The sequence below is a fragment of the Apteryx rowi genome, unplaced genomic scaffold, assembly GCF_003343035.1.
Source record: "Apteryx rowi isolate R43461 unplaced genomic scaffold, aptRow1 scaffold_81, whole genome shotgun sequence".
NCBI lineage: Eukaryota > Metazoa > Chordata > Aves > Apterygiformes > Apterygidae > Apteryx > Apteryx rowi.
In genome coordinates this window covers 90,261-117,346 of record NW_020451105.1, presented here as the reverse complement: position 1 = coordinate 117,346, position 27,086 = coordinate 90,261, and the positions used below count along the sequence as shown (strand labels likewise).

The 27,086-nt window shown below is 36.5% G+C and overlaps 1 protein-coding gene and 1 long non-coding RNA gene across 9 annotated transcripts in view; both read left to right on the top strand.

Annotated features, from left to right (window-relative positions):
• Positions 1 to 11,629, top strand: part of PDHX (pyruvate dehydrogenase complex component X) — a 67,313-nt gene extending 55,684 nt beyond the window's left edge. For 7 of the 8 annotated variants that reach the window (XM_026089319.1, XM_026089316.1, XM_026089315.1 and 4 more), the window contains 3 exons: positions 1,530 to 1,688; positions 6,307 to 6,371; positions 7,849 to 11,629. In XM_026089319.1, coding sequence (XP_025945104.1) covers positions 1,530 to 1,688; positions 6,307 to 6,371; positions 7,849 to 8,113 — 489 coding nt within the window. In that variant the 3' untranslated portion in view covers positions 8,114 to 11,629. The remainder of the gene's footprint in view (positions 1 to 1,529; positions 1,689 to 6,306; positions 6,372 to 7,848) is intronic. The other variant, XR_003257380.1, reaches the window with a different exon arrangement.
• Positions 11,630 to 19,147: 7,518 nt separating this feature from the next.
• On the top strand, positions 19,148 to 26,445 carry LOC112977254. The gene is made up of 4 exons (XR_003257399.1): positions 19,148 to 19,712; positions 20,087 to 20,164; positions 22,471 to 22,585; positions 25,617 to 26,445. It is a non-coding gene; the product is annotated as an uncharacterized LOC112977254 (long non-coding RNA).
• Positions 26,446 to 27,086: the final 641 nt, after the last annotated feature.

Here is a 27,086-nt window from a genome sequence, read left to right as displayed (position 1 = left end):
ATTTTTAAAAGCCAACAGAGCTTTCCGTAAGATTCTCCAAGTATGTGTAGGATTGCAGTTATAGCCTACTCATCTTAAAAGGAGGAAAAAAACCTACATTCACTCCCCACTTGTTTCTTTCTTCCCCGATTTCTCTTCCTTGAGTTCAAAACTAGAGGTGTACTTTTTCTCTCCTAATAGCATTTGAAGTTCAGCCTGAAATGTGTAGCTTATAACCGGTTAGTATTATGTGGCCAGTATTGTTCCCTTATTCATTTAGTATTGTTCTTAATCGGGAGGGTTTACTACCCCCAGTGCTGCAATGAGGACATCACTTTGTTCTGTTGGAGAAGAAAAACTGTTATAAAAATGGTCTGTGTGTCTGTGCACAGAATGGATGTAGATTCAATTTTATATTCAAATTTTCTTCCTGTTTTTCACTGATGAAATTATGCAAACCTATCTGACAGCATCCCTCCCATTCTTTTTTCCGGAATACCTTCTGCACTAGGAATACAACTTTAATTCCTCATTTCATTCAGATCACTGGGTACTAATCTTGGACTTATTAGTCCATAGAAATAGGATCTTTATGCCAGCCAAGGTGTCTACATCCAAGTTGATGTCCTCCAGCAGTCTTATATGTTAATACTCCATCTACTTCCCTTTCTGTAGGGCAGGTCCACAGCTTGTAACTGTTAGGTCAGTACTGAGCAGAACTGAACAGTAATCATTAAACTACCCTTCCATCAGTTACCTGAGACTTCACCTGCAGGCTTCCTTCCCTGAGCTCATTCAGCTTTATATGGTAAACTCAAAGGCCTCATTGAAATTATCATCCATGTTATATGAATTTTAGTTGTGAGTCCATACAAAAAGTACCTGAAGCACTCCTAGTTCCTTGTCCCAGCAGTGAGTGTACCTGCAGCATGTTCTACTTGTAGTTTCCTTTGTTTAGAGTCATGCCTGAGGCGAGACTGGAAAGCAACCTGTGGGTATAGTAGGAGCTCCATTTTCCATTTCATTTTCTTCTGTTTGATTAAAAAAATAAATTAAAAAAAAGGCAATATCCAGTGCTGCTTTGTTTTGGGGGAGGAAATGACACTGCTTTGTAGTTCTTGCGTGCTGGGCATCTGTAAGGTGGTATCTGAGAGTCCTGAAGGAACTCAGAGGCTTCTGTTAATTTATTGGTTTTCCAGCTGCACTAAAAAATCCTTCTGGCTGCAGTGCTGTTGTGCGTTTTCAGTTCCTGCAGCATACATTCACACTTTTTGACAAAATAGATTTAAGTAGATGCAAGCTAATCATGTAAATCTATTCTTAGAGCCTCATAGTGATTTTCTTGTTTTTCTTGTCTTACTAAGTGCAGTCCCAGTGACAGATGTGACCTGTTCTTTTGCCTTCATTTGCAGACAGCAGTCTGTGATGCACTAATTACTTCCATGAATGCCTGTATATAACTATGCATCTTAAAGGATTTTCCTTTTCTTTGATAATTGATTGCACCATTATTCTTTTAACAGCTGTATCTTTTTCTCCCTCTTTTCTAGCAATTGCCAGATGTGAATGTGACCTGGGATGGAGAGGGCCCCAGGCAGCTGCACTCCATTGACATTTCTATTGCTGTGGCAACAGACCGAGGTCTCATTACACCAATCATAAAAGATGTTGCTGCCAAGGGAATACAGGAAATTGCTGCCTCTGCAAAGGTAGGTCTTAAATGTACAGTAGGTTGAGGAATATAATAGCTATGTAGTTTCTTGTAATGGAAAATGTAACATGACCCAGATACATATGAATAGTAACAAAAGCAGTTTCAAAATGGATCAAACGCTGTTTCCGTATTTCTTAAATTTCAAAATCATTATTCATTTTGCAACTCTAATCATTTTTAATGAAAGATAACTTACCCATCATGTTCTTTAGTTGCGTACTGGCTGGGCTGTTTATTTAAAAACAAAAAACAAAAAACAAAAAAAAACCCTGTAGAGTTCTGTGTTTTAATACCATTGCAGTTTTTTTGTTGTTTTTGTTTTTTTAATCTTTATGAGAAAACTACATAATGTTGATTTCTTCAGTATTTGCAGTGTTCTGGTTCTGATGGTTTTTTGGGTTTTTTTCTTTCCTTTCCCAGAAATTGTCTTGTAGCTGCTTGTGTTACTCTCTGAGCAGTTATATTGCGGCACTTATTTCTTTTTGCAATTTTTCAGTATGCAATGTTGCCCTAAAGGTGACGTTAAACTCCTCAGACCAATGAGCTTGTATTTTGCATAGCCTAGGTGCCCTTTAGAATGACTGGAATTTGTAGCAGTTGTTAGCCATGAATGAAGATTTTTGTGGCAGGCAAAAAATACAAGGAATAATGAAATGCTCCAACCTGAGGGGTTTTTTTTTCTTTTCTTTTAATGAACTAAGTGATAACCTAAGCCTATGGTATTTGGAGAGTGCAACGGAAGTAGCTATTTATTAGGGCATAAGACTGCCCCAAAACTGGACACAAGCTGCACTTTGTAAATTTTTATCTTTTACTGAAAACTACATAAATAGTCTGTGAGAAAGGAGAAGGGGAACTAACAAAGTTGTTACAGGAAAGACTTAATGTCATCCCACAAAACATTCCTAATAGGATCTTTATGAGATTTTCAAGTCATTTTTCCCCTTCATGTTGAACATGTGAAAGCAAATCCTTCCACTACTATGGCAGTCAGCAAGGAAGGTCAGCCAAGATTGTTATATGCTACTTTTAGATCCCCCTAAGTTGTTTGTGTGTTTTGTTTTGTTTTTTGTATTCACAGCAGGTAAAATTGTACTCTATGATTAGTAATAGAATAAAAAGAAAAGCATTATTAAAAGGATAGGACATGCTTTAACTTCGGTATCTGTAATACGGTGATGCAGTATTACAAACCTGTGTTATCAGAAGATTATCCTACAGTATCCTATGTAGGCTATCCTACAGTTCCTGTGATGAGAATGTACACTTGCTTTATATTTAATAGGACCATGCTAAGGTAAGCATTCCCCTTTCATTTCAAACAGAACATGTGTAACATAGGTCACACTAGTCTAGATGAATGCCACTGAGTTGAACAAATTACAGTTGTCCACACCAGCATAGTTTTTCTTTTCAACTTCTCCACTGAGTTATTGAAATAAATATGTACTCCACGTGCACATGTATACATACGCACGCACATACACACACGTATAGAGGCTGTGAAACTGCAGCTGCTTTTCTGTCTCAGGCATTTGACAGATGCTTCCTCTGTCTGGTTTGCTTTATGTCCCCTTCTGCTCCATGTTAATTCTAACTTATTTCCAGGTCATGTGCATCTAATCACCATATTTTCATCATTTCAGCAGTTTTATTGCACGTATGCATTACGCTTGCACTGACCCTATTATGTTGATGAGCACTGTTCCCATGGCTATTGCATTCTGGTTCACTGATTATTTACAGATAAATTAAAGCCTAAAATAACATTCAATATATCCTTATAACCTATAAATTCATAGCAAGGGTTTTGAAGTTTTATAAAATTTGGTGTAAGCTTGAATTGTTTAGTGGTTCATTGATTCATTAGAATCGGATTCCCTTAAACTTACTGCTGCTTGTTCTAAGCTGAAGTCATTGCATTTGTTAGGCTATCGTGGCATTCCAGAACCTTTGCCTGAAAGATGCTTTGAAGTGTATACAGGGAAGAAAATTGTTTACCCTAACCGCTAGTCATGGATGTTGCTGTCTGTGTACTAGTTGCGCTTGCCTTAGAAAATGGGTGAAGAAGAGGGGCGAGATTTTATTTCTGGTAGAAAATACCCATCAAGAGAATTAAGCAAGCTGTTTGTTTCACTTGGTAGAAGTTGATATAAGCTACTGGCAGAAGTGGAAACTGATGGAATTAACTGTGGTGTTTTTTTTCTCATGTGGATTGAGGTAGAATTGCTATAAGATAAACTTCCACACAAATAATGAGTTGGTTAATAATTATAGTTGTGACATAGATTAATTGAAATGGTATTTCACATCGTAATTGAAATCCCTTTACATGCTGTAATTTTTGTAGATTTTTTTTGTAGATTTTTTGTAGATTCCAATAAATCTTTGTAGATTCTTATTCCACTAGAAGCTGTGTATCACTGATCCATGTGAGATTCAGTGGCAGCTGGAATACTTATTTTACAATTCCCAAGTATTTACAAATGCAAATCTATAAAGATATGACCACCTTAAAAGCTGTTTTAAGGATTATTCCATTAGTGTTTAAATGTAGGAAGTCTTCTGACAGGAAATGCTGTAGAAATGCAAAGAACTTAAACAGAATAGTGTCCACATTTAAGTTTACATTTCTGCACAGCCAGAAATTACTTCCTCATTTACCCTCATTTGGCGGGTAGAGCCCTTCTGGAAGTAGGTGAAATCTTTCACGGCTGACAAAGGCTATGCAGATATGTCATACTGTAAAGTAGTACCTAATTGTAAACACACTGTTTTTAAGCTCATTAAAAAATTTCACTGTTCAGTATATTAAAGCAAGTATAGCTTTTAAATTTTTTGCACCTGTGAGGTTTTTAAAAAGTGTAATCAATAATCAGATGTCTTTAAAGTTATTTCATTATCATTTGTTAACATATTACTTTCAAATCCTCACCTAAACAAAATATTTCCATGTGTAAAATGCTTTTCTTGCTATTTATAGTACAACAACAATACCCTTTTCTCTTAGTGTCCATCTTAAATTTTACTATGATGTTGTCCCATTGGAATTGCTGTGTTGTTAGGGTAGGTTGTATTTAAATTCTTCTTTATGAACTATTTCATCATGTAACTGTTTCCATTGTTCAGAAAGTGTTTTAGAAGAAATTTTCAAGGAAACAAAAACGCTTAATAATTCAAGGGGGATTGCCTGCTGAAAAAAACTGAGGACATATGTGATGCCTTTATGAAGCCACTGGTTAAATTCAGCTGACTAAGCAAGGCAATTTGGCATGTGTGAAATGAATTGATTTTTCTTGGTTTATATTGTCGGACAATTCAGGTAACCACTGCACCAAAAAAATCACAGTATTTGGACAGCTGGAATTATTACAGTTACATAACAAAGACTGAAAAGTTCTGTTTGATTGGACTAGTATTTTTAGCCACAAAAGAATGAACTACGCATTGTTATTTCCCAAGGTTTTTGTAGGACTTTTTGTCCAGTATAGTTTTAATTTACATGCACATCATTTTCACTGTGGACTATTTTGGAGACTAATCTGTTCTGCTGAATCTAAGACTTCTATCTAAGCACTAATGTTTTTGACTCATCTGCTATGTTTTTATTCTAGACCTTTTGTCCTCAGTATTCAATTGTAGCTATATTACTACTTTGTTAAGTTTTCTTAACAAATGGCCAGGGTAATCCTTCCACCTGGAAAACAGAAGAGGATTTTCCTAGACAGCAGAGGGTGATTTGTTTGAAAGCAGATGGGGGGATTTCCTGGATATCAATTGGGGAATTGTTCAAAAGCAGAAGGGAGAATTCATAGAAAGTGTGTGTGTTGAGCATGGGGATCTCTTGAAAGCATGTGGGGTTTCCTACAAAGTATGTAGAGAATTCCTAGAAAGCTGGGGGGGGGGGGGGATTTTTGAACAGAACATGGAAAATTCCTAGAAAGCCCATGGGGTAGGGGGGTCCTAGAAAGTCCGTAGAAAACTCCTGGAAAGCAACAGGGAATTTCTTTGAAAGCAGAGAGGGGAGTTCCTTAAAATCAATTGTGGAATTCCTCTGTAGCACAGGCAAGGGTTCCTAAAAAGCACATGTCTGTATGGGGGTATGTGTTGGGGGAGGAGGGGAGGGCAGATTCCTAGAAAGCCTTTTTAAGGTATTTGAATGCTTTGCTGGAAGAATTACACTCTCTCCATCTGCTAGAGAGTTCTGAAGCGGTACATGACAGGTTCTTCAAACAAATGTGTTGGGGGAATACTATGAATTTGTCCCATCAGTATATCACTAGATATTTTTGTAGTCTAAAAACACCTGGGAAAAATGACAAACTGATTCAACTGGTTCTACTGTGACACAAAGGTTGTGAGGTGAGAGGACATCTTTTATTAAATAGCCACTGTAGCTGGGAAAATGAAGTTGTGTGTCCTAGTCTGTCAAATCATTGCAGCTACAGCAGCATTGTTGCTAAAGTGCTTGCTTAAGGTGAAAACCAGAGGTCTTTTTGCTGTGGCTGCGTGGTGCTTGTAATGTCTTACTGAAGTAAAAAGAATGAGAGTCTGGTATGATGTTTTCATTTCGTTTCTCTCTCCTTTTCTTTTTCGTCTTTTAATTTCCTTAGGCTCTAGCGAAGAAAGCAAGAGATGGGAAACTGTTACCGGAGGAATATCAGGGAGGATCATTTAGGTAAAACTCTCTACCAGGATTCAATGTATGCAGCGTGGGTTTAGAGCTGTCTTATCCTCGAATATTCCACTGTGTGTTCATTCACTGCCTTATAAAATCTTGCTTCATTTAGAATGAAACTGCATGTGATTATTCTGAGTGCCAAACCTAAGCTTGTATTGGGGCGGGAAAAAGATTATCTTGGCACTATTTTTTAGCAAGTTTATTTCATTAGAGCCTGCTGTGAAATTCAAATATTTTATACAGAGACTGTTCTGGCTTTTATTTTTGCACCTAATTCTTCCCAATTGCAGAAGAACCTGTTTTTATTGTATTCTGTAGTTATGAAAGTTCACTGAAAAAGTTTTAAAAAAATTTAAAAAGGAATTGTTTGGCAAAGACATATAACAGCATATCATGATGTTCAGTTTGTCTTTAATCCCCTCTTCAGAAGAATGTCTCTAGAGGGGGAAAAAGCTACAACAAAGTTGCGGTGTTAATTCTCATAGTTTGTTTATTTTTAAGTGAAATGGTAAAACCTGTATGGATAAATTTTAAATAGTATGTGTTTAGTAAATATTTTTTTCTATAAAATGAACTGAGCAAAAAGAGCTAGTGAACTCAGCAATAAGAATTAAATGGCTTTTATTAAACATTAGCATGAATGTAGTGACACAGTTGCAGTTATTCAGCTCACTTTTTACAGTTTTAAGTTTCTAACTTAATGTAGTATGTTTGACAAACAGTAGCATCAAGCAACATTTTAGTTATGCAAATTTTAGCTTTGTTCACTTTTTGTGAAATTTTTGAACCTAATTCTGAAAGCTTATCATTAATATTCCTATCTTCTGTAATGGATAATTTGTGTGGAGAGTAATACTAGAAATAACTATCTTCTGCACAAATACTGCTATAACATACAGAAGTGTGCCCAAGCTTCTGCTCTCTGGAGTATGTGGTTGTCTCATGCTGGAGAAATGGTCAAAAGAATCTCTCTATCACAAGCCTTTCAGCAGAAAAAGATCACGAAAACTTGCAGCAGTGGAGGGGCTTTTTTGTTTGTTTTTTTCTTTTTATCTGTGGTAAGAACTCCAATGACAGAAATTGCATATGAGATGTTCTGTGTAGCTTCCTAGTAACTTGCAATGTATCCAGTGCCTCCTTGGGAAGGCAGTATTTATCTGCTTAAGGGACACTGTGGCTGTTACTACTTATTCCAAAGTAGCAGAATTGCTGCAGCTGCCTGTGGCTCTTATGCTGCAATGCAAGAGTATAGTCCTATAAACAACTAAGATGTATAAAAAGGTGGATTAGTTGCAATTAAAAAATCCCAAACACGAGTCTGAATGTGTCCAAATTAGACCCAGTTCGGGTCTATTATAGTTAACAGGGCTGGCCTTGGGACAGAAATTAGCCCATAGTAGTCACTGAATATAGATTATTTTTTCTTGTAGGGACATAATTTTTGATATTACTAGTGCTTTTCTTTTCTGTTTAGTATCTCCAATCTGGGCATGTTTGGCGTCAGTGACTTCACTGCAGTCATAAACCCTCCGCAGGCCTGCATCCTAGCTGTGGGCCGAGCAAGACCAGAGCTCAAGATTGTGGAAGATGAAGAAGGAAATGAGAAACTTAAGCAGCATCAGCTCATGACAGTGACTCTGTCAAGTGATGGTCGGGTGGTAGATGATGAACTGGCTTCAAAGTTTCTGGAGACCTTAAAAGCCAACATAGAGAATCCGATACGACTTGCTTTGTGTTAAACTCGGTGAAGATTGCTTCCTGTTTTGACAACATTTAGAATTCTGTTACAGAAGAACAACCTCAAGTATGTATAGAGGGAAATTAGTGTCAGATGGACAGTTTAAATACTTAATTTATTTGAAATAACCTGAAAAACTGTTAATTTTCATCTTTTTGGTCATTTCCAGTTCTTGGATTTTATATTGTGAAACTAAAAGACTTATAAGGTTAACGTGTTATAGTTCTTTAAATGTTTAGTACTCATGGCACATAATGTTTGAATAGAATAGTCAATCTCCTCTGTAAGGGGAAGTTTAAGAACACTTTATGAAATGTAAAAGGCAATGAGATGCTTTATTTAAGCACAGCTTTTACAGTAAGGAATGCAAGTATCATAACTGAGTAAAATCCTGCTATGAGTTGTGGTCAATATTGAGATCACTGAGTAGGTAAACTACACTGCTAGAGCAGGATGTTTTTCAACTTACAAAATACTTTTCTGGCATGTTGTACCATCTGAATTAGATTGAAATAATACTGAGATTTTGATAGAGATTTCAAAGGTTTCTACGTAAGAACAAAGAAGTTAGAAACCAAAATAAGTTTTGGTCTGGTTTTAGTTACATCAGACTTGACTGTTCTATATTTATGCTTTTCTGTGAGCTGTAGTGAGGAGAATAAGATTGCTGTGGAGATAAATGGGGGAAAGAAATGGCAGGAAATTCTGACAAAGGCTATATGAGATCCTAGATAAAGATGCAATGTCTCAAAATATTGACAAGTATCTGACAATCTACAGCTGCATTCATAAAATTAGATCTCATTAAAACAAGTTTAAACTGCAGACACATCTTTTTTTCCCAATGTTTTAAGATTGCTGCTTAATCTAATACCCTGTAGAAGGCAGAGAGGAGAATAAACTTGCCTGAATAAATATATTCTCCATAGAGGATGAAATATCAGCCTCATTGATATCAGTGTTTGATAGAACCAAAATTTAGTGAAAAACGAATTTATTGTGTAACAACTAATAATAGAGGTATTCTAATTAATTTAAAGAAAAAGTAATTGTCTCCAAATTTAGAAGTTGCCCCAACTCAAATCTCTCTCTCAATGCCACAAAGCATTAAAAAAATGTTTCTTTTTTTCAGGTGCTCTGAGGTATATTTTGTATAACTTAAAACTGAAGTTAATTATGCAGAGAGTACTAGCTTTGATCTCTTAACCTCACAGAGGTTCCAGTATGAAAGGTCAAATTTGCATACTGAATATTTGCTGAATAAAGCTGTTCTTTGAATGGATAAAATAAAAATGTAAGTACCAAGTGTTTCATCGTCAGTTGCATATTCAATTGTAACTCCATTGGAGGCTTATGTGCAGCAGCCTGAAATTCAAATGAACAGAAATGGTGATTTTGTTCCTACGTATACATGCGGAACCATGCATTGTGTGTGCTTGTAAGGAAATAACTGCATTTATAGGACCTAGTGAGAATATAAATTGCCAGTAGAATTCTGGCAGTTTATGTTATTCTGTTTTGTGTTGCTATTATTATTATTTTAAGATTCAGAGGACTTTATTTCTTTATGGCTACTGCCATAATTAAAATTCTAATTGCAAGACTAAATCTGCAGTTAATACTGAGTTAAGAGTATTTTGGCTTGTTCTGATATCATAAGTTTCAATAAAACATTAATCTAACAGTAGGGAGAGAAGAAACTTTTGATTATGGAATTTGTTTTACTGTGCAATTACTGACATACCATTTCTGTATTTACAGAACTTCACTGATAAATTGTATTCAAAGTTGGTTGCATAAGATTAATTTACAGTTTTAGATGGTCAACCATGAATTTTTCCAAAGTTGTCAAGCAATTTCAGACTACTCTGAAAGGAAAAAAATATATATATGTTGTCCTTAATAATATAACACAACAAGTACTTATTGTTTTTATAGCTGAATCTACTCTGCCCATCAAAATTCCCAGTGTAATTTAAAATCCGATACACTGTTCTTCATTTTCTGTTCTTGGTGCTCTCTAGTGTTGCTGTGCGCTCCCCAGCATTCTGCTGTTTAGTTGGCCACAGTAAAGGGCTGCATGAATGTTTTTATATGCAAATTTTTAATATATAGTGCAAGTCAGTATATTTTACAGATTTCTTTTGGAAGCCACTGGAAAGCGCTATTGTATATAAGTATAGAATATTTATCATGATGTCTCATTCATGTGAGTGTTAATACATCCATTCTACCTTCCCTATTCTATGCAAATAGATGAAGATAATGCAACTTTTTCTCCAGGTTAAATAAACATACAAATTTTTAAATTCAATTTCTTTACACCTGCCTGTTTGCAAACTGGTTGTCACTTGATAGAAAGACAGTTAGACATATCTGATTTATCAGTCAGCCTTTGAAGGACCTCTGTGAAATTCAGAAACATTGTGACATCAGTCAGCTCCCAAATACCTCCCCTTAATACAGATTAATTGTACTATTCAGCAACATCTACTACTTTAGCAGAAATGAGACAAGAAATAGTTGCTCATACAGATTAAAATAAAACAATTAATGTATTCTTGGAGACCTTTGGGATTTTGAGATGGGGGCAATGGATAAAATGGCTCAAAAGGCAAACCATAAAAAATTGTTATAGTGGTTACATTTGTAGCAAATTTGCCTGAAAGTAAAAATTTCACAAATGAAAAATATAACTTTTCATGTTTTGTTCCTTAAAATGTCCACTGTCAGCATCTTTTTGACGTACCTAAGCAAGAGGTACATGAAAGCATCTAATTTCTTGAAGAATTAAAAAACTGAAAATAAAAATTTGAAGAGTGTGCTAATGTCTGCTGGCAATATCTGTGTGTAGGATTTGTTTGGGGAAAACTGCTTTCTTCATATAAATTTTCCTTTGAAAGAGGCGTAGTTAGAAAAAAATAAAGGGTAGCTGTTTGTTTCAGATAGACCTGGTGATCACTGGCAAGTCGTGAACTGCATGTGTCACGCTTAAATCCTGAATTATGCTGTCAGAATCCGTGACTTCTTCATTAGAACTTTTTTCCTGCAGTATATTCCTTATGAAATAAAACCTCTGCAATTAATCTCCTTACCTGTAATCCCTGAAACAACCCCACTCCTGTGAAGTGAATGGACAGTGCTATTTTCACCTGGTGCTTTGTCCACATGTTCATCTATGTGCATACAAAATAGAACAGACGCTCTCTTTTGTTTCAACTAATGATTAATCCAGTTGAATGCAACAGAATTTGGCGGTTGAGCAGGAAGGCAAAAATGTGACAAATAATGATAATCCAAGAAACAATATCTGAACCTATGCTTTTATTTATGTACAGTGGTATTGTATAGGAAGTTGCAGTGTTTGATTGCATTAAAGTATATGTGATTGCAGAGTGAGTTAGGGGAAACTGTAATTCTGAATCATTGGAAGTAAGTGTATTGTTTGACGTGTGTTTTCTCATGCAATAATTTATGCCAGAAATGAAGGAAAATAAAGAAACAGGATGAGGATTGATCACCTAATAGTCATTTTTTCCACTGAATTTTTGTCCTGGATTACATCAGGTCATAGCAAGCACCTTTTTCCTCCCTAAATCCACCGAAAGTGTTGTGCTTTACTGTAACTTCTTTGAAAGCAGCAGAAACAAAGCATAGTATGTAATGGTTGCACAATGACCCGTGCCAACTGGATTGATTGGTTGGTGATTTTGCAAGCCACTTTCTGTGCCACTTAGATTATCGTGGCAATATCAGATATGGGTTAGTCAGAGTAAGAAAAATAAACTACTTGAATTGCTAATCAAAAATAGGCAAGAGCAGGAGCAGCCGTTTGTAAGCTTCATTCCTATCACATAGGCTGTAGACGTTTATGAAGAAGTTTGGTCTCAGATAGACAATTTAGTATCTTTCACAACCACTGCACTCACTAAACTTCAAGGATATGAAAAGCTGTAGCATGGGACTAATCACTTTGCATAGGGAAAGACCCAGTTAAGAAATGTGGCAAACATGACAGCGCAGACAGTTAAAAGCTGTAGTGGCTGAAGAGTTGAAAAGTATCCCAATAAAGTCTTACAGCAGAAGGAAACCATGTTACAAGCAGTCCTCTTGCCAAACACTTGTCCATAAACAAACAGATCATACAACACTACAGGGTGTATAGGTTATTGAACAGTAGCTCCACAATAATTTTCTGACTTCACTCTTTTTTCTCTTTGTTTTTAACTAAGTTTCTTGGGCCTGCAATGTTGGTAATGAGATTCCCCGCCACCACCTCCCTAAAATGTAAAAGTATCGTCTTAAGAAATCAAAGAAATGCACATCATTGACTTTTATAAGGAATGCAATGTCTGTATGTTCAAAACCCTTTTTGGTCTGTTTTCAGACCAAAGGTTTTTGTGCAGTTCTTACAGCTGCATAAGCTACAAAAAGAGACGGCCTGGCATGAGAGACAGGCTCACTCTTGGTATTCAACCAGGCCACCCCTTTCTTTAAGCCACAAAGCTGTTTGTTGTGGTAGTGCTGGATCAAGAGCAAGTGTTCTTTGAAACATGTAGTAGTGTTGGTGTCATTTGCAGACTAATACAGTACTCTTCTGTCTTACACAGCTGAAGGATCCTGTATCATTTGAATGCAGGATTGTAAATTGACATTGAATGTTACGGCAAGATAGGTTCTATTTTTTAAGAGGGAAATATTAGGACTCAGACCGCATGAGGAATTTGAATAGACCTAATTGTATGGGAGTGACTCCCAGTAGCATAGCACAGCAAGCAATTGTCATTCAGAGGATCAGGCCGCATAAATATTCTCTTTATTTACTTGTTTTTATCTGAGTGTATGCTGGTGATTGCTTTTGCTGTTATGAGATTGTAATTTCTGTACCGTTTCCATTTGGTGGAAGGGTGGAAGGACTGGTTTTCTGCCTCCTATTCATGGTTGACTTGCTTTAACTGCTCTGATTCATGGTATTTAGTTTTTGAAATCAGGGAAGGATTTTTCAAGGATTTGAAGTAAAATCCTCATTTACTTCTTTTCATGACATGCCATACAGCTAATAAAATTTTACTAGTCATCTAGCCATCCACCTGATCTTAATATTTTTCTAAGTTTTCTGGTTCAGGAGAGATGCTTATCTGGTACCATTGTGTACCGCATATCAGAAATAAGTAGCTATTGATTTCCTGAATTCTTAAGGTTGGTAATAAGCAATGAAGTATCAATCAAGAAGTATCCTAGCACATACAATTTCCTTTTCTCCAATACCTATTTGTAGGCTGCTGTTTGCATTTCCTTTTTTATTTAAAGTATTGACTATAATGTGAATAGTCACATAACATTGTGTAAGTATTTGCATAAAAATGGAAAAAATAAGGTTGTTCAGTGTATACCCTTGTTTGTATGTTCATTATCATGATGGTGGTTCATTATCCATAAAGTTTCCAAGTATTAACTAAATGACAGTCCAATAAAATGAGACAAATTTTTTGATAACTTGTCCTGAGCAGTTTAAACATTCTCATTCTTCACTCTTAGTCTTCGAATTAAGTTTTTAAAGTTAAGTTGTAGAAACTTCTAATTTATAAATAATTTTTTCTTTTTTAATTCAGCCACATGACAGAGTTGGTTTCTCTATTGGTTTTAAGAGGCAGGGCCAAATCCTTTGAGAGTTTGTCATTTGAAGTGTTAGCAAACATTGCAAAAATGTGCCACACTCCTTTCTGCAGGAGCAATATCTAGGTATCTAAGACAAGCATGAAAATGATCTTAAGATTGTAATGAAGATGAGCATTGTTCTTGCAGCAGCAGTGAAGGGTGCTAGGCACAGCAGAGAAATATCTTCCATGTCTCTCTACTAATTCTATTTATGACTATAATAAGGTAGCATGAAAGAATGAAATACTAGTGTGCAGAGCACTGTTCTACAGGAAAGTGTGAAGATTGACCTTTTTTTGTTTTGTATTATTTTGTAAGTTATCAGTTAGAAATACAACCATATTTATGCAAATTAGTTTCCAAGAAAATACATTAATCGGCTAATAACCATTCATATCTGCACATAGAGCAGTTCAATGAATCGTTCTTCAAAAACAGGAATGAAGGCACTGACTTGCTTCTCACTGATGGATTTGCTTGGTGTAATCCTTGATGCTGGTACTTTTTTCTATCATTTCAGTCAAGGAAAGAATTTCTTTAAAGGGAAAACTGAAATATAGGAAGGCCAGCAGAGGGCAGTCTGAGCAGCTTAATTTTCTGACATTCTGTCAACTTAAGTTTTTTATAAATACAGGCAGCAAGTTATTTAATTGTATAGGTATTTTACTTGAATTTAAACTATAGCTTTATGGTTCAGTGTTTGTTTTTGAAGTGTACAGGAAGCATCTGACATGAATAAAGAAGGAACAGTAAATACTAACTTGCTTGATCTGTTGGAATTAGGATCAGACAGAGACCATGGTTATCATATGGCATTTCTTTCAGAACTGGATATTGTATTCTGTTTGCCCCTAATATGTTGAAGGCATAGAGAGCAAGTTCTTCTATGTCACTATACTAATTACATTTGTGATAGATTAAACAGGAAAAAATGGATCAGCACTTTAGTTGAAAGTTTCTTTCAGAATAATTCCTTAGTTAATAGGAAGCCATAAACATAAGCTCTTGTGATTTCTGTCTTTGTAATCATGCTTGAGTAAAGCAGGAGGATGTCCAGGATAGCCTGCTGGAGATTTGTAGAAACACGCTCACCAGTAAGTGTTCCAAGAAACACAAAAACTTAAGATTTGGGAGAATACCCATATGTTAATTAACCCAGGGTACAATTACTGCAGGCTTGGTTGGCTGCTTTGCCTGATCACTTTCAAAATCTGCCTAACCCATGACCATGAAAAGCCATCACTGTTTGCTTGAATTTCGTTTAGACTTCTCCCCTTTGACATCAGTTTTGCTTTGATGTGACGGTATCATGGTGGATAATTATTCAGATACAATAACCATATTGTTCTTCCCTCTTTCCACAATAATGGTCCTACCTGGCAAACTAAACATTTACGTCATTAGCAGAAAAGACTGGTTGGAAAATGACAGACTTTTCTGTTTCTTCATTACCTGTACTAAGGAAGATGATTCATGCTATGTCAATAAATACCATTGTTTATCTCCTTAAAGACTAGATATTAAGAGAAGATTCTTTGTATTTTATACCTTAAAGAGTTCCTCTCATGTGTCCTAGAGCTAGATATCAAGAAAAGGCAGCTGTGAACATTTTTATTTCTGTTCACTGTTGTATACAAAATGCAATGAATTATTAGTGCAGTAAATATTCTCTCTTCTGTAATTTCATGATTTTTGCATTATCAAAGTAACATTCATTACAGCTTGCTGTTCACTTTGCAGGGATCCAAGCAATAGAACCTTATGGAATACTCTCTGATGACCTAGTCATCACCCAATTCCTGTTTCAGGTGTCTATCTTAAAATATGTGTAATTATGTTTCATTCTGCAGCCTTGGTGCACTTTGAATATCTTTCCTGCCAAACAGATTGTACGCACAAATACACATGGAGGCTCTTTGTCTGTGCGGGCACTCAGTTGCTGTGTCATGTCCCAGTGCCCATTAGCAGCATGCTGTGAGCTTCCGTAGGTCTCAGCAAAAAGCATCACTGTTTCCTCTGCCTTGTATGAAATACAAGAACTAGAATGGGTCCCCAGCTTGATCAAGCTTACACCCTCTTCTGAAACTCTTCTCACACTCTTAAGACTTCTAGTTTATAGTTTAAATTTCCAGTCACGTGATGTGTAGTACATAGCTTACTCATTTGCTCATTTTGACAAGGATTCTAGAAAACTTTCACTTCACTTAGTAGTAGAAGCAATACAGGGATTCAGATGAAAATAATAACTTCCACACTACTTTTTTTTTTTTACTAAGACTATAGAGACAACTTGTCTATGGACGTCTCTTGGAGTCAATTTACAAATTAAGTGGTCATGCTTATAGGACTTTATCAGATGCAATAGCATCTTGCATTTCCCTATAGACAAATAAAGAAGTGTTACAGCTTTTTCAGACATATTAGGAGTGCTTTCTCTATCCATTCTTATTTTGAACCTAATCTAGCCAGTCTTCAAGTGCTCAAACTTATAACAAGGGCTAATGATTCTGCATGACTCCCAGCCTGGAGCTGAGCAGAAATCTGGGGATAAGCCAAATCCCCCTAAACAGTGCTCCAAGCCACCTCATTGGCTGCTTTCCTTATGTATTTTTATGGTATCTAATAGTTTCAACCACACTGACAGCTGTGGTTGAAGGCCACAAACAGAGAGCCTAGGCCCTCTTATAGAAATGACTAATACTAATAAAGGAGGAGGAATATGATTATTGGCCCGTTTGCACAAGATCTTTGTTAATAGTTCCATTCCAATGCTTTTAGCCACAAAATGGCTAGTTTCAGTGGCTGTAAGTTGAATGTAAAGAGTTGGTAGTTTTGCTGGGACAGAACTACTGCCATGCTAATACTTATGTTTTTGAACAAGACAGTTTTTCTCAAGTGTATGTTGGTATAATTACTGCATTGATCATTAGTCAGTGACAAACTTGGTTGTATTAGAAGGAAAGAATATTGCTTTTGAAAGTCAATACTTGCCCTGTACCTGGAGATTAGCAATTTTATTTTTATTAATAGCATTGGTGCTGCTACAAATTTATGAAACTAAGTTGATGTAGCAAGAGTGTCTTAGATAATATTCACACAGCTTAGGTTTGTGAAATCTTAGGTGAAATCTTCCCCTGAGCCTAGAGAGAGAGAGAAATGTTTTGGTCAAAGAATATATTTGGGCAATGGCAGGAAGACGTCCTTTGTTTTGAAAGACAATTCATACTGTGTATGGAAAAGCAGGTGAAAGTAAGTCAAAAGAAAGCTGTCTTTTTCACCTATACTTGATTATCTTTCTTCATATAGCACAAGATCTCTATTTTATTAATAATCAAGATTTGCCTGTTTTTTTGAAGCAATGAGTGAGCACAACTAAGTATAAACAGATGGTCTCTGACCACCTATTAAATTACAGATACTGATCTTTACTAAATTCTGAAGGAAAAATAACTTCAGAATTTTAATATTCTGTAACAAATTTAAACAAGGGAAATCTACTTCTTAGACCTCTTTTTAAAGCACGTGCATATACATTGTGTGTGTGCATGTGTGCAACATGTATATCTCTATGTGCAGCAGCTGAGATGGACTGGCAAAGAGAGCCAGATATCCTGCCGTATCCTGCCAAAACATATCTGTCAAAACCTCCCAGGCTTGGGCTGCAGGATGAGTAGAGAGAGATTTCTGAATCTCCCTGCCTAGGCTTCAGCATTTCTACTTCAGTGTATGCGTGTGAATGTATATGTACATGTGTAGCATTGAGGAGGCCTAAGCAAAACCTGCCCTGATTACATTTGAAGAAAATAATTGCAATATGGCATCTGTTGCTCAAACACAATTGGTGAGACAATTGAAATGATAGCTAGAAGCAGATATGCTTGGCTAAGAGATATACCCTGAAGAACCTATGAAGCAATCTTTGTGTTTGAAGGCAGATTTCCCTTATACAGATTACAATATTTTGGTCTGACGTATAAATCCTTTCGGGAATGAATCTTCCATTCTTGTGTGATGTTTTAAATATTTCTTTTTGTATTAAAAAAAAAAAAAAAAAAAAAAAGACAATCAACTAACCAACCAAAACCCGCAGCTGTTACAGATGATCCTATTAAGAGTGCTGAAAAACCTATGAATCCAGAAAAGGATATCCTAGAAATCTTACGGTACTAGGACTGATTTGGGCATAGGCTTAGCCATCATTTTTTCCAGCCTATTTTAAACTTGAGATCTATTTAATTTTTAAACTGTTTAATTTGGTGATTGCCTGCTTGTATGTGTGTATTGTATCTGACAACAGTGGTGCCTGTTGTACTGTTTATATTCAAATCACTAATTGCAGAAGATAACTATCAATTTACTTTTGACTTCAGAATTGACTAGACAGGCATCAACACCTCAGCAAATACCAGCTTTTTAAAAGCTACTGAATAGTTATAGTGGTTAATGCTTACTCCACTGAGATAGTTTGTCTAACTAATGACAAAAAGCAAGAGCAATTAGAACAGGAGGACAATAACTCTGCACAGAAATTAGTGGTAAAAAATCATCTAGATTCTTACATATCTAAATTTTTTTTTCTTAATTCCTTTTTTTATTTTTCAGATTAAATGAACACGGGAAATTTTTACTTTTCCTTATTAAGTGACAAGCAAAAGAAGCATCTATGAGAGGAAATTCTTTTTCATATCAACCACAAGTTCTGTTTGCAGACTTGAATATATTTTTCTGACTCTGGAGTTTTTAAGGGGTTCTTCTGAAGTGCTTTATGATATTGAACAGAAATATTTGCATGTGCTTTGCTATTATTGTTGTGGTTATCTAGAATGCTTGACAGGAGTTTTATGTGTGAACAGCAGATCAAGCAATTATAGAATGTAATTCTAAAAAGTGTTTGCTCAAGGTATGCACCCCCTTGAAATGTTTTATGGAGTAGATCCCCATCCTGTCCGTGGTAAGAAATATGAAGATGTCCTTTTTCTAGGCTTGCAACAAGGTGAGAAGAACCTCCTATTTTCTTTTTCTCCTTTTTTTTTTTTTAATTTAAACATAGTTTTTCATGTACTGAAAGAATTAGTGGCCTAATTTATCAATAACTGCCTTATTTTATAAATATGCTGGCATCTTTGCAAAACTTTTGACATATCTATAGTTAAAGAAACTGTTTTCTTTAGAATTGCTATGGGTTTTTCAAAAAAGTACATTTGAAGAAGTTTGATTTAGATGTAAATTTATATAAAAATATAAATTATGTCTAAAGAAAGATTATTTTAATACTAACCACTGCTTATTAAAATAAGAGGTCATATATGTGTTTGTCATTTAAATCATTTGAGGAATTTCTTATCTGGCAATGCTTAGTTAGTTTTTCTAGGAAACCCAGAAAGCCTTGGCTCACCTCATCATGAATTGCTAAAAATTTGTTATCTCTGAAATCATTAAGCAAAAAGATTTTTTTAAAGGCTCCTGTAAGTTTTAAAAGACTAATTAAAAAATGATTTCATATACAAAGAAATCACATTTGGATTTACTTGAAATGAAACTTCAACTTTTGTTGAAATCTATGAGGACTAAAAGATTACTTTAGAAAAACATGTAGGAAAGAGTAAAAATTTTTCAGATTTTTTAAATATTCTTTCCTCAGTAACTGTTTTTTTGCTTATATGTAAAGGGAATGAAAGAGTCATGAAATGAAAATGCTATGGGTGTGTTCACAAAGGTGTTGACTCCAACTAAATCTTAAACTGCCTTCTGCTTCTAGTGACACTGTGAAATGTCAGTGAGTGAAGCACTTGGCATACTGTGTTTATGCGTCTCAGGTCTCCTGGCACTCCATCACATCATCTTCAAGCAAACTATGAGAAGACAAGACAGAAGTCATGGTACAACAGAGGCCTGAAGCAACCATCCACCTTAGAACATTAGAAAGACTCTATGTTTTAAAGGTGAGAGAAATTTTACCAGATAATTAGATTTACATTTCACTTGTGATGATTTCAACAGTATCTCAATACATTTAAGATAACAGTTTCTCCAGTTCAGCCATCATAATTATGAAGACTGGGTATTTCTGGAGAAGACCTTATTCCGACATTGGTGTGCTGGAGGCACTTTAATCTTGTGTGTTCGAAGCAACTCTTGAAATTCCTGAATCATGTGCTTAAGGAAAAAGGAAAAGAAAAAAAATAAGGCTCTGTTGCCTCCTTGCCTGTAAGCTGGGTTGTCATCCATTCTCAGTGGATGGTTCATCTTCCCTCTCACCTATCCACTGACTTAGACTAATACCTGCTAATTCTGCTTCTCTGTGGCCTGTCTCTAGGCTTACCAGCCCTGTGTCAGCAACTGGTTGGTGTCTGTCTTCATGGATTCTGCAAAAGGACAAAAGCAGAGACTTTGGGTAAAAATCTGTGAATACCAGTTCATTTGCCTATCTCAAAAAATTCCTTGAATGGCTTCTTTTGAAATAACTTCTCTTAAAGCCTGTGAAGCCAGAATGATTATTTAATTAAGATTACTTAATTTGCTCATTTGTAAGCTGTTCATTACCCCTTGTAATCCAGCAGGATTTGTCACACCTTCAAAAGAACTCCTTTGTCTGTTTGCAAATTGTTTTAATTCTCCAAGATTCACTAAAGCAGGACTCATTAATTTAAAACACATATTGTGTCTTAGAGTTTAGAGCAACGTATCTGTAACTGTTGCCAAATCACTGTTAGAAGCAGTTTACTGAGATGTGTAAAATACACCATTACTGAAGCTAGCATGGTTTGTAATTTTCTTATGCTGTTTTAATTATTTTTCTCCTCAAGTTGCTTTTTGTGATTGTTTTATTTGTCTCTAGCTGTGGTGCCTCCTTAGACCTGGTTAAAAAAAAAAAAAAGAAAAGAAAACTAAACAAAAAAAAAACCCACAGGCCAAAACAGGAGGGGACAATAGCTGCCCTTCTGGCAGCTGGAGGCCAGGTGGGATACCTGAGTGTATCTAAAATAACCCTGAGGGTTGCATGTACATGACTGACTCTCATCACTGAGTAAGCATGGAGAGAAACTGTGATTAGTTTTCGGCTTGCTGTTTCTTCTTTTACTAGAGAATTAACTTCAACAATTTTTTAATCGAATGTTTGGTTTCAACAGCAGCTTTTGTACTCCCACTGTAATATATGATATAAAAAGAATATATTTTCCTTAGACTTGGGGACATGTTTCTAACAACACCACTAGCTGTGCATGTCCTGAAGATAAAGGTACATACAGAACCCTTAGAACTGGTGTGTTCCTGGCAGAGAGGTGCCTTGTGCACAGATCATAAGTCAGCTTGCAAGCCACCCTCAGAATGAGAATTGAAGGACTTGCAGGAGAATGGCTTAGTTTGATTAGCTTTCTGATAGATTTCAGGTCATGTATAGCAGTGGACTGAAGTTCAACAGCAGGAAAGAGACACTTTAATCTTCACTTCTGATTAAATCTGATCCAGTCTTCAGCATCCAGCATCAACTCCTGTTATCTATAATTTGGAGATTTGGAACATGAATCAGAGGAGGAAAGTCCTGTCTAGTAATTTCTGGCACAAAGCTAAATGTTTATAGATGACTGTTGAGCTGTAAGAGTAGGTTCTCAGGAAACTCCAAACTGCAAATACAGTCTCACCCCAGAAATCCAAGGGTTGACTGCTTAGCAGGTGATTGCAAAGTGATTTACTGAGGCATGTGGAAAAAAGATAACTGCCACCAAAAATGAGTAAGATGTCTGCAAATAATAAATTAGAAGTGCATTCTGTTTTTAGATCAAGCACACCCAACCATCAATAAGACTGGGACTTCCTTATTCTGCTTTTAGAGTGGATATAAAAATTAAACAATGCTCCTCAGGATAACTACATTACATAGTATATTAATATGAAATATAGTTACTTCCTCTATATGAATGGTTTTTGCTCTTTTTAAATGAAAAAGTTCTTAAGCTGGGTACAAACACAGAAGAAAACCCTCTTTTCTGTTATAAGGATATGGACTTTTCCCAGTATACATGACTTTCCAAAACAACCCAAGATTAATTTGGTAGGCATCTTCTAAATCTTTTGCACATACAAAAGGAAACAAGAATGTTCAGAAACAGAACACTCATTTAATAAATAGTAGGCCGACACAACAGTAGAAAAATAGGGAAAAAAGCAAGAAATGCTGGTACATGTTGATGCTGATTACAGCATTAAGTTTGTCATTTTAAACCAAGAGATGACATCATCAAACCAATGCCTTTGATCTCAAAGACCAAGGCAAATGAATTGCTATAAAAGGCCATGCACTAGGTTTTTCCCAGTTCTGTTCCAACTGATTATTTGGAATAAGAATTAACAATTAATTAACATGATTGCAAGTCATTCAGACATGTAATTAAGTCCATAATTAGGCCTGAGTTTTAGAACAGATGAGCATACAGTTCCTATTTTATTCCAGGGAAGATAAATTGGCTGGAGGGGAAACATGTACCAGCAAGTAAGCTAAAAGGTTACAGAAGGAGACCATGCTGAAGAGGAGTATGGAGCTTGCAAGAGGAGTTATGTATGCCAGAGAGTAGAGATGAGTATCAGAAGTAGAGGTTTCATGTCAAGTGGGTGGCACTGTAGGGAGCAGGGCAAATCTGGTGAATGGAGGAGGGAGGGGTCATCCGGTCATTCTCAACCAGCCTTATCTCTCTGTTTCAGGAAATGTGCTTTGAGCTCCAGAACAGGGTACTTACCTTCTAGGCCTCTCCTGCATTCTGGGTTGTTATCCCCAGTAACAGTTAAAATTTATACAGCTGCCTTCACTCCGACCATTGTGAGTATATAAAGCAACAATTCTTTGAGATTTCTTATATGGCTTTTATTGAATACATCTGTGATCAGCAGGATAGGGATGGAATTATTCAGTGGCTTGTCTAGCCTAGTTCAAGTATCCAACAAGGACAATTTGTCTCTGGGATGCCAGCCAGGCACTTTTTCGGTTGGTGTTGATGGAAAACAACGACTCCTTGAATACGATGTACTCAATAAAAATAAAACCATTTCAGTTCCAAAGGAAATGACTCTGATTCTGCACCCCTTTCCTGCTCCATAAAGTGGTGTCACTGTGTGAGTGCTGTAGCACTTTGTTGTCAGGTTGTAGGGTATTATGAGAGGTTAGTTTGATGTGGCTCAAATAGAGGAAAATTACAAGTTATTAAGTACAGACACCCAATCTAAACCAAATGATATGTTATTTTGCATATTATTATTATTATTATTCCTTTTTTTGGCTGCTGATATACCTCAGCATTTTTGGTGCCTTGTGTGTAATGCATTAGGCATACATATTGTATTGGGGAACAGGTAACCTCCTCTAGAAATCAGTGGAGAGCTCTGTGAGATGCCTTGTTCTCTGAACGCTGCCGTGAACACATGGCATTCGTTCCAGATTTTATGGGCCTGTTTCTGTGGGGAAATGAAAAGGATAAATTTCCAAAGCATTTTGATTAAAATCTCAGAAGGAACAGGTCACATCTTTATGCCTCAGAGATACTCGAGAGATCCAGACAGGAGATCCATTTGTCTTTGCTTGTGTAATTTGAATGAAACCTTTTAGAAATCTATGAATGCTAAGGGTCTGTTAAGCCTCTACATGTGTGACATGATGAGCAAGGATACAAGAATCTTTTGCAGTTTTTTCTCTCTCGCTCTAAAGGAGTATAGTTTTTGCCTTTTACTCCACTCTGAATAGGCTGCAGTACGAGATGTCACCCTACCACATGTGGAGGACAAACCTGCAAGTCAAATGTACTGCTTTCTCTGATATGCCATTGTGCATGGCTTAAGTGGTGAATATTCCCCAAGTGAGCATCTCTTGCACTCCTTTTTAACAACTTACAGGCAACAGAACCAGGGTTAGTTTCATTGTTCATTTGCCGCTTTTAACAGCTACTAAAGCTACATGAGTTTCTGGTCACAGTATCACATGCTGATGCCAATGCTGAAATGCTAGCAACCCATCTAAGCTTACTTTCCTTTGATAGGAAAGATACTTGCTAGTGGTCTTGATCAAAAGTTGTTTGCTTCTGTGTAGTTTACTGTGCACTAGTATAGTGTTCTCATGGTTCAATAATTCTATGCCGTAAGCTTCTCTAGCGTTTTTATTCAGTTCTGACATTTCAGAGAGTCAAATCCGTTATCCAGACATCCATCCCCTGTAGGATGGATTCTTTTATAAAATAGCTATGGCTCTTTAGTTGGAGAAAAAAATCTGGATTTTACACAGAAGACAATCTTATAAGGATTATTAGCCATAGGGTGGGTACTTGAGAAGGAAAGATTTTCTTCATAATAACTAAATACATGTTATTGTACGTTATCCCTAAGGTAGCATGATTAAACTCTAGTGGGGTATCAGTCATTCTTTTTGGAGCTTTAGAAACAGTTGTAACTTTCCAAACTGCATTTCTACAGTACATTGTTTATCATGAATCTGCCTGAATTTTAAGCAGCCCTACCCTAGCATTCTGATGTTAGAATATTCTGTAGCACTACTTCACTAAGCAAGTTCAGTTTAATTTACTGTAAAGTAAGCTTTAGTTTCTATAATGAATCAAGGTGTGGAAAATTGTCTAAAATTGCCTATGCTAGAGACAGAAGGGGATTAGACCTAGAAGGAAGAAAATTGCAGATACTAAAGGATGATCTTTAAAAATCCACGTTAACTGATTGTGTTACCTTACAACTGCAGGAGTTGCAGATGCAAGAAAGCATGGTTGGAATTTGAGAGCCATTTGCAACCAAGTATGGACATAGGTATTAGACATATTACTTGTAGGCGTTCAAGTTCCAGTATTGTGAGAAGGAAGCAGGAATCAAAGCCTGTAATACAACCGTCCCCTAGATCTGGAAGAATATTGCCTCTTACTGTGATATGAATTTTCCACAGGCTTTTTTTTCCTTCCCCACATAACAGGGTAAAACATTTACTATCCCCAAACTTTGAGAAAGTCTGCATTTCCATTCCTGACATTTAGATCCACTGCCAAATCAAAATAGCAAATGTTATCTTTGAAGTAGTACTGTCATTTCTATGGCAGTGAACAAGCTAAAGAAAAAGTAGCAGTGTTAGAGAGAGGGTAAATATTGCTATTCTTTCTTGAGAAAAGTTCCATTTTATTTCATAACCCGTAGGCCTCACCTCTACGTTTTACTACAGTATTACTGCATCTCACTGAATTGTTAATTACAATTTGTTTTTAAGAAAGGAAGGTGCTAGTAGTGCTGTTGTTCAGTAGCAGAATTATGACTGCTATGATACGGCAATGTGCTTGGCAGCATGCTAGCAATTTCAAATTCCTAGGAAAGCAATTGCAATACAACCTGCACCAGAACACCAGGCTCTTCTCCTTTGTGGTTCTCATAAACATTCACAGACTACAGAAAGAACAGGAGCTTGCTTTGCTATGCCTGCCAGATGAAGACATTGCAATCAACCATAGCATTGTGGCTGTCAGCTGCAATTAAAAAGAGACAAGAGCTACCAACTCAGTCCCCTACCCGGGGGTCACTGAGTGCAGGAGTAGAAAGGTGGAACAAGGGACACACTTCCGCTGAAAGCAACCAGAGAATGATTCCCTAATAATTCATTTTTAATTTGTATGGAACTAGCCACAAGGCCTCTGTTTGCAGATTGCTTTGCAGAATCTACCTGTCACCTGTTGCTGGCCTTTCCAGTTCCTACAACAGCTCACCTTGCAAACCCAGTGTTTCATTTTTATTTCCTAGACTACCTGGCTTTCTCTTCTTATCTCTCTACCTTGCTATCAGAGTAGTTTCATTTCCCCTTATCTTGTTCCCTTCAGGCAGTTTCCTTCTTTTCCTGTGTTTTGGCATCTGTGAGCATTTTGCTGGATGGATCTCATGCTTGGAGATAATACAACACATCCTGAGGAGCCATGGCAAATGGTAAACGCCATATTGCTGAAGGCCTTACTGGAGGCTACAGGAAGACAGTGTCCTTATTTTTAAAAATCTGGTCAGAAAAGAACTCTTAAGGAAAAACATCTTTTTCAGAGTGCTTGCATAAGATTTCTGAGGATGTAAGCTCCCCAGGAACAGCCTCAGGTTGACCAAGAAGTGAGTATAGAGAAAAGATGCAGAAAATAATCCTGCTGGGCAACTTACTTGGAACAAAGTCTTTACCAGGAGAGAAAAGTTCAAAATTACATGTATTAAAGGATGTATTCCACGTGAAGCCTCTCGGACTGCAGAGAACCATTTGTTAAGAAAAGTGAATTACAACTGTGCTCCATGAACTCTATTGCAGTTTAGTTCCAACCTAAAAGGTTGGTTTCAGCTTTAAAATATCTGTGCATTTTGCATCCTGAGTATCTGAGAGGCTACAATCTCTTAGAATCTCTAAACCAGCAGCAGATGTGATTTCTCAAAGTATTAACAGCCATTTGATTTAATTAGGAGGAGCTTGGAAGAAAACATTCATTATGAAGGTTAAAATTCCCTTTGGTATAGTTGAGTGACTTCAGAAAATAAATGACTCTCAGAAAACATCCTGCCACCAAATTTGCAAAATTAAGTGTTGCTACCGGGTCCCTTGATTTTTGCAATTGCTAACTTGGGTTGGGTTGACCAGATCCTGAATTTTCTGCAAGGCAAGAAACAGCAGACTCTGTCTGAAATCATCTGAAGTCATTCCTGAGAGCACAACCTGTGTCATAACCAGACTTTCTTTTTAGGCCAGTAGAAAAAAAAATGGGAGTACCCAAAATGCAGAAACATAGACCTTAACTTTTCTGAGTCTCAGGTTTTGAGTATCCTGTCTTAGAAGTTTGTATGGATCAAACATATTGTTGAGGTTGTAATGGGGCATTTCTGTTAACAGAAAAAAGTCGAAGTGAATCATAAATTATATATTTTTTAAGTCTAACACTTGAGGCAGCCTAAAGCTGACTTGTATGTGTTAACTGAGCTGGAAAAGAGCAGGTGGCTGATGTTAATATAATACTGAAGTCATAAATGCACAGCTGCAAAATGTATTGTTTTTTATTTGTTTAACTGCCAAGTATTGGATTTCTCCCAAATGCCATTTAGTGCCAATTGAGTCTCCAAAGTATGCTTGCTCTGCTTGGGCAGAAATTATGCTTTATGCTGTCCACTGTCAATGGCTCAATCTATAACACAGCCATGAAAAATTAAGTGCAATGTTTCCCATCTCCTCTTTCCCTCTAGTCTTGGAGCTCTGGAGCCACCTCGTGTGCCCCATGTTTATACCATACCCTATGGTTATGAGTATGTTCATCTTCTTGTACTTTGAG